Source organism: Lipophrys pholis (genome assembly GCF_963383615.2).
Source record: "Lipophrys pholis genome assembly, chromosome: 12".
Taxonomy (NCBI): domain Eukaryota; kingdom Metazoa; phylum Chordata; class Actinopteri; order Blenniiformes; family Blenniidae; genus Lipophrys; species Lipophrys pholis.
In genome coordinates this window covers 7,813,335-7,825,381 of record NC_137641.1, presented here as the reverse complement: position 1 = coordinate 7,825,381, position 12,047 = coordinate 7,813,335, and the positions used below count along the sequence as shown (strand labels likewise).

Sequence of the window (12,047 nt, the reverse complement as noted above, 5' to 3'; positions counted from 1 at the left end):
TTATGGTGGACGGCTGCCCAATGTTTTTATCTCGTCTATAAAACTACCATAAAACATAACAAACTACGCTGCTACCAGGATATTAAAGTGGGAACACATGAAAACTGAGCTGGGATGATCGGACGGCATCATGTTCTCTCCAGAGCAGTATGACTTGGGGAGGCGTGGCGTGGTAGCGCGGTCGTTTCCCAATCGTAATGTTGCTGGTTCAATTCCCATATCTACCTGCTGAAGTGTCTTTTGGCAAGACAATGAACCCAGGGCAGCTGTGGCTTCATACGTAGTTTACCACCATCAGTATGGAGGGAATGAATAATGCAATGTAAAGTGTCTTTGAGTGTCCAGAGAAACGCTATATAAAACCAATGCATTATTATGAGCTTACACAGTGAGATGTGGACAGCTCTGCACTCACTCATCTTCTACATCAGAGATTATGTTGCTTTAAAGGTTACACAGTGCTGCACAAATCCAGAGGTCGTATGCTGCTCCACAACAGTCCTGTCTCTCTACTTTATGTTCAGAACGTTGCTGTTTCAACCAGGGCCGGAGTGGTACTCATTTTCAGCCCTGGAGTTTCATACCTCAGACCGGCCCACTTTAGATCACGACCTATTAAAATCATGTAATTATAATCTTAGAAATGTGAAGTTCATTTTTTATTCTGTAAAGCCTTGTAATTCAGTGTATTTTATGAAAATATTTTCATTTAATTACAAGTCAGGGTTCCTTCATAATGAAATTTTAGTTCAACACAAGTGTACCATTATACAATGCATCTTTTATTTTAATATAATTTCACAATCTATATTTCAAATGTTAACAGATATCCAAACCTTAAAAATTAAACAAAAACATAAACTATGAGATTCAAAATATAGAATTAAAAAATTTACTTTCTTATAACACTATTATCTGTTTTTCAAAGAATCATGATCGACCCTGAAACATGAATAAACCCTGAGCAGTGCACTGGTCTCTGCCTCTTTGTTTATGATAATATCATTTTCCAAAGACATGAGGATTCCTTCCTCAGTGCTCATGAGCATGAATGCCTCAGGTTTCTTCTGGTCAAAGTGCTCCTGAGTCTGTTTTTTAATGAAATGTACTGCTGAGAAACTTCTCATATATTAGAAGTACTGCTTGATTGTTCACACACTGTTCCAACAGCTCAGCTGTTCCTTCCATAGTGACGGGATCAATCCCCTCATCAGCACTGGCTCTGCTTCTCACACTACATCACTTTTTAAAAATGATCTAAATTCTCAGCACAAATCTCCCTTTTTATAAAGTTCAGGTCAGTTTCATTAATGTAGAGCTGAATCATCTAGAATCTCAGGACATTTCTCATATGGACCACGTCTCCATTCTACTCTTCATTATATTGAATATAATAATCTGATCTATCCTGAGATCAGTCCTTCCTGCTTGGTGCTGCTGGATCTGGTTTCTGAGGAACCAAAAGACAAAGTTTCCCAGTTACGTGGCGTTGCATCATACTATTTTCAAATTTCCTTTCCTCTTTTTAATTCAGGCTTTCTCTGCTCCACCTTGTTCTTTCTATTAATCTTTCAAACCCACTGACCGAGTACACGGATATGTTATGTCATCAGGGTGCGTCTGCAAAAGAAGAAGCTGCCAGTGGTAAACTTTAATAAAGTTTATTTAAAAAAGAAGAAGCTGGCAGTGGAGGGAGGCGGGGGCGGCCCAGGAACCGCAGAAACAGCATGTGATCAACCCAGTGCTGTGAAAAAACACCGGCCGGAAATAAAAAAGTGAACACCGGCCCTAGTGGCCCAAACATCAGACCGGTCCTCCCGATTAGCCGCTCCGGAGCTGGTTTCAACTGCCTTCTCCTCGTTATCCAGTTGTAATGACAGCTCCACACGGAGCATGTAATGCTGCACACAGCCAGCCATGGCCAGCCACAGAGCACCGGAGCAACAACACACGGCCGGAGGACCGACAGATAAAGTTCGCCATGACTAGCTACGGAGAACTGGAACAACAACCAACACAGCTAGCCGCAGCGAGACACGGTGCACCGATCCACATGAGCGATGTTTAAAACTGTTAATTCAGAGAGAGACTGTCAATCCCGTTCACCGTCCAGAATGAGCTGCTCCTACGAGCAACATCACAACACTACAGTGGCTCCACCCACCGGAAGTTGTTAGACAGAATGATGCAATATGGCGGCGCCCCTAGTTTTGGCGGTCAATAGAACTGCAAGTTTAGAATGTGTTATGTTGTGTAAAATATGTTCTACAGTCGATTCTACAATCTCTCTTCTTTGTCAGATGGTCAACACTTTCTAATCCTTCACGGTCTATATCCATTTCCATCGCCATATCGAACACCCCTACTTCACATGGATCAGGAAGTACATTAATTCAGTCCACCGTTTTTGCACGCTAAAGTCTGGAGGACTAAAAATGTGCTGCTTTTCTAAAGTAGTGATGCTACCAAGAAAGTAGAATGTTTTGTTGTAATAGAAAAATTTATTTTATGTGTTTAGAAGGAAGATATGATAAACATGCTCCAATATTCATATAGTTGATATTCCTTTTAATGTGTTTCAGATGTGTTTGTGATGGTGATTTAGCAGCACATGAAACTCCAGACAATCAAAAGCATACAGTAAATGACAAAAGCAAATCCTCCCTGTGTGTCATGTTTCTTGGGTCTGTCTTTCTCAGAAAGCTTTCTTGGAGGTGCTGTTTGAGGTCTTCTTGCTGGCTCCACCCTCCGCTACAGCAGACCTCAATGACGCCCTGAAGAGTATCGGTTGGTAAAGCACAATCACTTCCATGATGTTTTTTTTTTTTTTACAGATAGCTCAGTCCAAAGTGTTGTTTGTTCAGACCCCAGCAGGTTTCAGGACAACTGGAGGTTGTCTCATGGATTTGTGGCTGCTGAAGCTAAATCACTTCTTCCACTCCGATCTACCTCGAGGTAAAGCCTGAACTGAGGCTCTGATGGGACCTGTTTTTATTTGTGCCGAGAGATTTTAGAGCCTGATTTCTGTTCTAGGCTCAACCTGATGAACAACTACCTGGCTTTCATGCTCTCTGCCTTCATCAAGAGTGGATTGTTAGAGGTACAGTAATCAGCTGAGGAGAGTTTGTTCATCTCACCTCTTTGTGACGCTGATTGTGACTCTACAGAGTCTAGTGGAGGTGATTACCAGCAGTACGGACGTCATATCCATGCAGGCCACCATCCTGGTGGGAGAGCTTCTTCACATGGTACATCCTCCTGTCGTTCACACACATCACTCGGGTGACAGCTCAGCATAAACATGCCTTTTCTGCTTTGGCAGGCCAACACACTCCTCCCTCACAGCCACAGTCACCACCTGCACTGCTTACCCAGCCTCATGAACATGGCGGCCTCGTTCGACGGCTCGTCTGAGAAGAGACTGTGAGTGTAGGAGGTATGATGAGAAGCCCTGGTGTCACTGTTCAGTGACCTGCGGCTCACACAGACGCTTCTTTCAGACGAGCGAGTGCTGCAGTCAACAACCTGAAGCGCTTTCACGAGTGGAAGAAGCGAGGAGTCCGACCGAGTAGTCTCTACCTGGACCACATCCTCCGCATCACAGAGGAATCCCACTGCTGCCGAGACCAACTCTCCAGATCTAACAGGGAAATTTCAATCTTCAAGGTATGTAAACACATTCAGAAACGAAGTTTTACATTTTTCTTTCCTTCTTTTATTCATCTTTCACATTGCGTCTTTTATCAGTCTGCATTTGTTCTTTTCTGCCAATGTGAAGGTCTTCAAATTTCCTCATAGCTGAAGTTTGTTCATTATGGTTATTATTATTATTATGGTTGGTCTACTAAATTCCAAGCAACTGGACCATGTTCCTTTATCCATCCATTCCCTACACCTCTTAACTCTATTCTTGGTCCAGGACATCACAACTCGCCCTAACCCTCCCAATGTGGATTTTCTGGGCCTGTCTGCATGTAACCGCAACGTTTTGGCCACAGTACAATGCAGGCAATGTTGAAACATGCTCTTTCTTGTTTGCCAGCAGGTGGCGCTATGTCTATGTATGGATATTGGCATATGGATTTGATCAGGGGAGGTCTTTCATCGACTATGTACATTTTTAGGTGAATTGTTGCCTGTATTATTACACATCACTTCCTGTTTCATGGCGAACCATCAGATTTTTGGGGGGGCAACTATGGCCGTACCCTTTGACTTTGTAGAAGAATTTACCATTTTCATTGGGAAGGACTGTTGTATATACAGCCCAAATTTGAGGTCTCTTGGATTTACCGTGTAGGAGAAGTTCAAGACGAGAATTTCACAGTTGACGCCAATTCTATTCAATTCAATTCAACTTTATTTATGTAGCGCCACAAACAACTCTAACCCTAGCACTCATTCCTAGTTGTTTTTAACAGAGACCAAGAAATTCACACGAGCAAGCATAAGCAACAGTGGAAAGGAAAAGCTCCCTCGAAAAGGAGAAAACCTTTGCAGAACCACGATCAGAGGTGGCGGCTTTCAAATGTCGGACTTCCTGTTGGGTTCAGAGTATGGCTGTCATGAGATTTGTGGGTGTCCTGATCTGCTTCATATCCCTACCAATTTAAAGGGTGATATCACAAAGTGTGAGGCCCTGGTATGCAGAAATATAATATAAACTTCCTCTTACCAATAGGTGGTGCTATTACTGTGAATGGACATTAGCATATAGATGTGTTCAGGGCAGCACTGTGATGATGCATGAGACGGTTCAGGAAGATTACAGCATGTGGAAGAGAGTTACACATCACTTCCTGTTTCATGGTGAATCATCAGACATTCATTGGAGCGTCATGGCCATGCCCTTTGAGTTTCAAGTGAAATTTTGATAAGTTTTCATCAGGAAGATCTGTTGTATGTACTGGCCAGATTTAAGGTCTCTAGGATCTACCCCCTTGGAGGATTGTGTTTCACACTTTTCATGCATAACACAAAATAGCAGACTTCCTGTTGGGTTTAGACCAGCGGTGGGCAACTAATTTTCCCAAAGGACCACATTAAAATAAGCACTACTATGGAGGGCCGAGATATTAGTTTACTTCTCTACCTGCTCAATAAGAAAATTATCTCTTGATGAAAAAGAAGTTTGAGTCTTGTAATAGCATTTGCATTCCTCTAAGTTTTGATTAAATAGGTAAAATATAACTATATTTTGTCACAATCTCCTTTTGTTTCACTATGAACCTCTAAATCTGCAAGATAATGTTTGTTTGCCCTGCTAGCAAGGTGGCAGATGTAATTTTGCAACTGATGGTATGATAAGGGCCAATGACGTACAACCTTTGACCATTTTAAGCATAATAAAACCCATGACAATTTGTCTCAAGTGAAAGTCGCTCTACATGATTCATGCAACATTGGCTGACTTTCCCTGAGGACCTGTCAAGCAGGGCTATAGGGCCACATCTAGTCTCTGGGCCTTATGAAGCCCAGGTTTGGATTAGAGTATGGGTCTCAGTGACCTGTTTGTGCGGCTTGATGTGCTGCATATGTCTACCATGTTTCTTCAACATGGGTGAAACGGGCTGGACAGTCTCAGTGAGTCAGCAGGTGGGTGGGGCCCGGAGGGAAGTGATGGAGAGATGTGAGCAGATATTATCAACTATCTGTGATGGGGGGGGTTATGGGGGCTGTTGTTGATGATGGGGGTGTAGACACTGTACTGTGCATTTCTCTGAGCTTCTGCATACACCCTCTTGTGTTGTCTGTAAGCCTGCGACACGCCCGGCCGCCTTCATCTTTCGCAGCTTGCAGGTTTGCCAGGGTGCCAAGCATGAGATTGAAACTGATGTGGAAGTCCAGCAGACTGCTCAGGGACTGGTTGTAGAAATCCACTGATGTTGGATTCCTCAAATACATAGTTGTCACTATTGACCTCCTACCCATGATGCTTCGCGCAGTCTGCCATTTCAGGAGACAATCATAAACTGTAACTGTTGTAGCTGTTGTAGCTGTTGCCTTTCAAGATGGTGGGTAACGTTCCGGTGATCCAGATGTTTCATGTCACATGAAAACTATGCATATGAACATGAGCAGGAGCATTCTCTGTTTTCTTCTACGTGTCTGTGTCTTCTTCTGCAGTTTTGTTTGCTCTGTGTCTTCTTCTCCGTTTTTTCTGTATTTCTGTGGCAGAGTTGGAGCGCCACCCAAAAGGCATGGCACATGTACTGTATCATTTTGAGCCGTGTTCAACAGTGATGTGTGGAAGGAAACATTTTTTAGACCGGGCGACGAAAAATCGTTTTGACCTGTGTGGACAGGGCCTTAGTATCATTGAGGGGAACAAAAAAGACCCTTCTTTTATTAGCCTGTATCTCATTGTTTTGGTCATGATGCAAAGTTCCTGATCATAGGTGACGGTGGGGATGAAGAGAGAGCACTGGGTTACATATCAGCTCCCTATTCACTACAATCACAAAATCTGATATGAGGTGAAACACTTTCTGTCTTCTCTAGGACAATGACGACACTCTGATGAGCGTCATGAGAGACAGTCACGTCCTCAGCCATAAGGAGAACCTGGACTGGAACTGGCACCTCATCAGGACCATCTTAAAGGTCTAAATCATCCAGCTTCAATACTGATAAAAACATCTGGGTGTTTTAATCTATTGTGATTAATCATATCCTCCAGTTTCACTTGATAAGCTGTGTTCTTGTACAATGTAAAAAAAACTCATATTGATCATACGTCTCTGTTCGTACTCACTCCTTTTCCAATGTGCCTGTAAGTTTGATGCAAAATGATATTGGAGCTGTGCTTTGTATTAGATGTGAGGTTCATTTGTTGAATCTTATTTTTTTTCTCATAGTGGCCAAATATTAGCCTTCATGGAAGTAAAGATGACCACATACACAAGTGAGTCTTGCTGTTCTCACTCGGCCTTGTTCACTTACAGCGCTGATAAACAGCTTGTTAAGTTCATATTGGACTTGTCGTGTGCAGGTTTGTACAGAGGCTGCTTTCATTCTACAAGCCCAGCAGCGCGCTGTACGGCAGCCTGAAGCTGGAGCATCCCAAAGCCAAACAGCTGACTGTAGTGGGGTGTGAGCTCATGGAGTTCCTCTTGGCATCTGAAGAGGTGAGAGGAAGCGGAGAAACGCAAACTTCAGCAGAACTTCTAAACTGCCTCAAACACCAAGCTTCAGCTCAGAAAGGATTCATTTCACAGTGTGAAGCATCTTGAAATAAGGAGGAACTTTGAGGAGAGAATTTGTCAGAGCATTTGTTGTTTCTACTTAACTGTTTGAAGCTGTTTGAGTCTTTGTCACCGGCCTCTCAGCTTCACTCCCATCGCTCTCTCATGTCTTTTTCAGGATGGTCAGATGTACTTGGAGGACCTGGTCAGTGACATTGTGCTGTGCCATTTTTCGTGTGACGCGCTCAGAGCTGGGCTCATTCTGCAGCGAAGTCGACTGCTGACCACACTCAGCCAGAAGTACTTCCTTCTGCTGGGCACACTGTCAGCCCACCCTCATGGCATCAAGGTGCTGGAGAAGTGCAGCGTCTTCCAGTGGTAAGGGGCTTTATATACATGATACTGTATCTGTGTTTTCAGTTCAGGTTTACGCCACAGTCATGTCATGGCTCCTAACATCAGGAATTCCAGAGATAAAAACCAAGTAGACAGATTGATGGAGAACAAACACACTCATTATTTCACTCAAAGTGGGGGCCCTGGCCTTGTTCATGAGGCTGGTGGCATATGGGAAGAAACGATTTTTGTGATGTGAGGTTCTGGTCCTGATGGTGTCCAGAGTGGGAGGGGTTGGTCACAATATTACCTGCAGGCCTCACAGTCCCAGAGGAGTACCAGTTCTAGTGGGACGGCAGATTGCAGCCAATGACCTTCGCAGCCGAGCAGATGATGTGCTGCAGCCTGCCCTTGTCCTCGACCATAGCTGCAGCGTACCAGACGGTGATGGAGGAGGTGACAATGGACTCAATGATGGAGGTGTAGAAGTGCGCCATCATCTTAATCATCAGGAAGTACATCCTCTGCTGGGCTTTTTTGATGAGGGAGCTGATGTTCAACTCTCACTTGAGGTCCTGGGTGATGGTGGTGCCCAGAAAGCAGAAGGACTCCACAGTGTCCACTGCTGAGTCTCAGGGTGATGGGGGTGATGGGGGTGAGTGGGGCTGTGTTCCCTCTAAATTCCACAATCATCTCCACTGTCATCAGAGCCTTGAGCTCCATGTTGTTGAACCTGCACCAGGCAACCTGCACCGGGACATCAGACAGTCTGTCTCCTCTGAAGTCATTAAGTCCTGTTGTCCTCAGCTTCTTGAGAACGGGGATGATGGTGGATGCCTTGAAGCAGCAGCATAGCTTGTGTCCAGTGAGGTATTGAAAATGCCTGCGAACACCGGAGATGGCTGTGCAGCACACAGCACGGTGCTTCAAGGTGGAGGGAGAGACAAAGTCCGGCATCTGACCTTGCGGGGGTTCTGCCTCTTGAACACTCTGTTGACTATGTTAGAGAAAGGTGTCACTCTGGGAGGGGGAGAGCGGATCCTCTGAGGTGGGCAGCTTAGGTGAGGCTTCTGCTGTGATGGGGGAGGTGCAGGAGGTGGGTTGTAGCTGGTCAGAGGTGAGGTAGGGAATGGAGTCGGGCCTGTCCCATTCTCTTTCAAGTCGAGAGTCGAACGCATGCAGGAGCATGCACACTTAGTGATTCAGAGTGTGACTATGAGTGCAATTCAATGCGGCAGCGCACAAGTTGTAAACAAAACTACTCTCATGTTAGTTCTACTGCCACCGGACAACAACTATATGTATATAAAATACAAAACAGAAAATATAAGCTAGAAGAAGAGGTGGAAGAGGACACGCTCGAAGATCTGCAGGCCTACGTGAACGAGTGTTATAACTAACTCGTCATGTCCTTAACTCCGCTTCCAACCTATTCCTAGAGAAGTGACCCAAAATCATCTCCACCGCCGACTTCATCGACAAACATGCAGTTCGAGGACATCCTGGACTTTATTAACACCAAACTGTCCAGCTTCGACGTCCAGTTGACCCTGGTCGAGGTGCTCCACCATGAGTTCCAGGCTCTTAGGGACTCGCTTGAGAACTGGAGCCTGCAAGACTTGGTGAAGTCGCTGAACCACGGGTTGGCCAGACTGTCTGAGGAGAATAAGAAGATGGAGTCTGTTCTTGATCGCCGGAGCATGTGGGACAACCTTGTCTTGGCGGGACTGCCCAAGCGGGCGGAGGTGGACCCCACGACATCACTGTGGGAGTTTATGCAGGTGCACCTGAAACTGCCTGCCGAGACCGTCAACACGATCACCTTCGCCTGCGTCCACCACCTGGGAGGGTGACACCAGAACAACCAGCGCCTGAGTCTCATCGTTGCCCAGTTTGAACATTTCAAATAGGAGGAAGTGCTTTACATACTTTAAAGAGAGAAAACAGAAATAGACACACACACACACACACACACACACACACACACACACACACACACACACACACACACACACACACACACACACACACACACACACACACACCTCACCTCACTCGCCCGCCCGCCCACTACCAACTCCAACTGCCTGTATCAAAATATAAAAACTGATGTAACAATGAGCCGGGGGAGAAAACACCATCCTCAGGGGCCAATCACATTGAGAGGTGCCACAGCCTACAGCTATTGGGGGCCCCGCCACACCATGGTCAGTGAACCACAGTGCAGACCTCCCACCACCAAGGCCAGAACGATCCCCAGGAAGACGCCCCCCACAGGCAGGCCAGACACAATGTGGAGGCCCCCCATGAGAAGACACTGGGGTAAAATAAATAAGATCTTATAAAATTAATTGATAAATGAATAAAAGAAATTGAGCTAAAATAATTGGCTACATTATAAGAATAAAAAGGAAGTAAAATAATCAACAAATTAAAAGCTAAATTGAAGAGGTGGGTCCTGAGCCTGCTCTTTAAAACCCCAATGTGCGAATATTAGTCTTCTTTTAAAACCAGATAAAGAAAGACCCCACACTCCCATCTAGCTATCGCCCAATATCACTCATCATGTAGATCTTAAAATAATCAGTCACTTGAGAACTGGAGTCTGCAAGACTTGGTGAAGTCACTGAACCACGGGTTGGCCAGTGGTTGTCAGCTGTCAAACCTTTTCTTGTGTCTGTAACTTTTGACGTGAGCCGTTTGTTGCTGTTTCCCCGTCAGCTTGTTGAGACTGTGCAGTGTGAGGAATCCGGAGCAGCTACTGAAGCTGACTATTTCCACGCTGGATTACAGTCGAGATGGTTTGGCTCGCATCCTTCTGTCCAAAATCCTCACTACTGCTTCCGATGTGAGAACACACACTCAGCTCCCCTCAGATTATTCATTTGAAAACCAGAATGACATCTGGATTATTCAATGTACATAAGATATGGTGGTTATCATACAGACACACTCATTTTAAGTTATTTTTGAGTTTCACTGAAACAAGTAGAGAATGAAGACTGTTTATCAGTGATAGTAACGTTCAGTGCATCATGACGTTCATGTACTTTAACTGACATGGTACCAAGTCACACCTGTGACAGTCACAAGCAAGTCTCAAGTCTTAACCTTCAAGTCTCAAGTCATTTTTTCTTGGGCAAGTCAAGTTCAATCAAATCATAGGTTTTGTCAAGTCAAGTCCAAGTAAAGTCACCTTATTTTCATGTACTGTTTTAATATATATGTATTCCATTTTAAATGATATTTACTTACTTTGCTAAGTTTTAAAACCATATTTAATTTATGTTCTGTTTTTAAACAATATTATAGTTTTTATCTTCCATTTCTGAATTCGTTCTTAATTTAGTCAATCTCAATTCAATCAACTTTAAAACATTATTTTATTAGGTAACAGTTTTAACCAAATTTTCAAAGTCTACTTTTTCAGCACTTGATTTGATTTTCATTGTGTGAGATAATGAACATGTAGCATGGGAGCCTGTGAATCTGTGTATTAGTAAATTTGAGGTCACATCCTCAATGGGTTGTGGACTTTCTTTTCTCTCCACGAATGCAACACAACAATCTAACATTTACAAATTCTTAATCACAGGTGCACAAATCCTATTTTACATGTGTTGCTCCTTTTGTTGAAGTCTATTTGGTGCAAAACATTTTTGTGCACCCGAATCAGACAATGTGAAGTTGTGGACAAAATGTTAATATGTGCAAATTAGAATCTGAAATTGTACAATAAATATTCAGTGCATGTCAAATACTTTTGTGTTCTTATAAAATATAAATCGAAAATAAAAAATTAGAACAGCTGGAATTTTCCCCACGAGTCACAGCTTCTGTTTCCTTCAACGACAAATCAGAAATCACTTCTCTGCTAAGATATGTGCTGAAATTCTATTGAAAAACATAGAAATTTCGATTCTCACATAATTAAGAAAGCTACTTTAGAATATATAATGAGCCTCATATGTCTTCTCTGCTGAGGGCTGCAGACACGGCAAACCCCTGAAGAGCCCTGCAGACCCTCTGTAGACCCCTGCAGATCCTTGCAGACTCTCTGTAGACCCCTGCAGAATACTGCAGACCCTCTGTAGATGCCTGTAGACGCTCTGTAGACCTCTGCAGACCCTTGTACCACTGTCTTGTTAATCTGTCTGAGTGTTGTGATGTCTGGTGTCTTCAGTTTAGATTTGAAGTAAAGTAGGTCGTGCTGAGCTGTTGATTCACACTCAATATGAACAACATGAGGAACTGTTTGTGTCTCTTCTGTCCCTTGCTGTGTCTCCTGGTTTGGACACAGACCTGCCGGCTGTATGCCACTAAACACCTGCGGGTGATGCTTCGTGCTGGTGTGGAGTTCTTCAGTAGCTGGGGCATTGAGCTGCTGGTCACTCAGCTTCATGACCGCAGTAGAGCGGTTTCCATGGAGGCGCTGGACATCCTGGATGAAGCCTGTGAGGACAAGGTGAGGCTGCAGCCGCAACGTGAATGAAGCACTTCATATCACACCCACTGAGCTCTGTGTTG

The 12,047-nt window shown here is 44.1% G+C and overlaps 1 protein-coding gene across 1 annotated transcript in view; it reads left to right on the top strand.

The window, feature by feature from the left end:
* LOC308117914 (rapamycin-insensitive companion of mTOR-like) overlaps positions 1 to 12,047 on the top strand; it is a gene marked incomplete at its 5' end in the record, with an annotated part of 40,402 nt that overhangs the window by 10,762 nt on the left and 17,593 nt on the right. The window contains 12 exons of the mRNA XM_080477034.1: positions 2,700 to 2,787; positions 2,865 to 2,955; positions 3,034 to 3,100; positions 3,168 to 3,248; positions 3,323 to 3,423; positions 3,501 to 3,666; positions 6,502 to 6,603; positions 6,858 to 6,904; positions 6,992 to 7,127; positions 7,363 to 7,562; positions 10,242 to 10,368; positions 11,821 to 11,985. Coding sequence (XP_080333160.1) covers positions 2,700 to 2,787; positions 2,865 to 2,955; positions 3,034 to 3,100; positions 3,168 to 3,248; positions 3,323 to 3,423; positions 3,501 to 3,666; positions 6,502 to 6,603; positions 6,858 to 6,904; positions 6,992 to 7,127; positions 7,363 to 7,562; positions 10,242 to 10,368; positions 11,821 to 11,985 — 1,371 coding nt within the window. The remainder of the gene's footprint in view (positions 1 to 2,699; positions 2,788 to 2,864; positions 2,956 to 3,033; positions 3,101 to 3,167; positions 3,249 to 3,322; positions 3,424 to 3,500; positions 3,667 to 6,501; positions 6,604 to 6,857; positions 6,905 to 6,991; positions 7,128 to 7,362; positions 7,563 to 10,241; positions 10,369 to 11,820; positions 11,986 to 12,047) is intronic.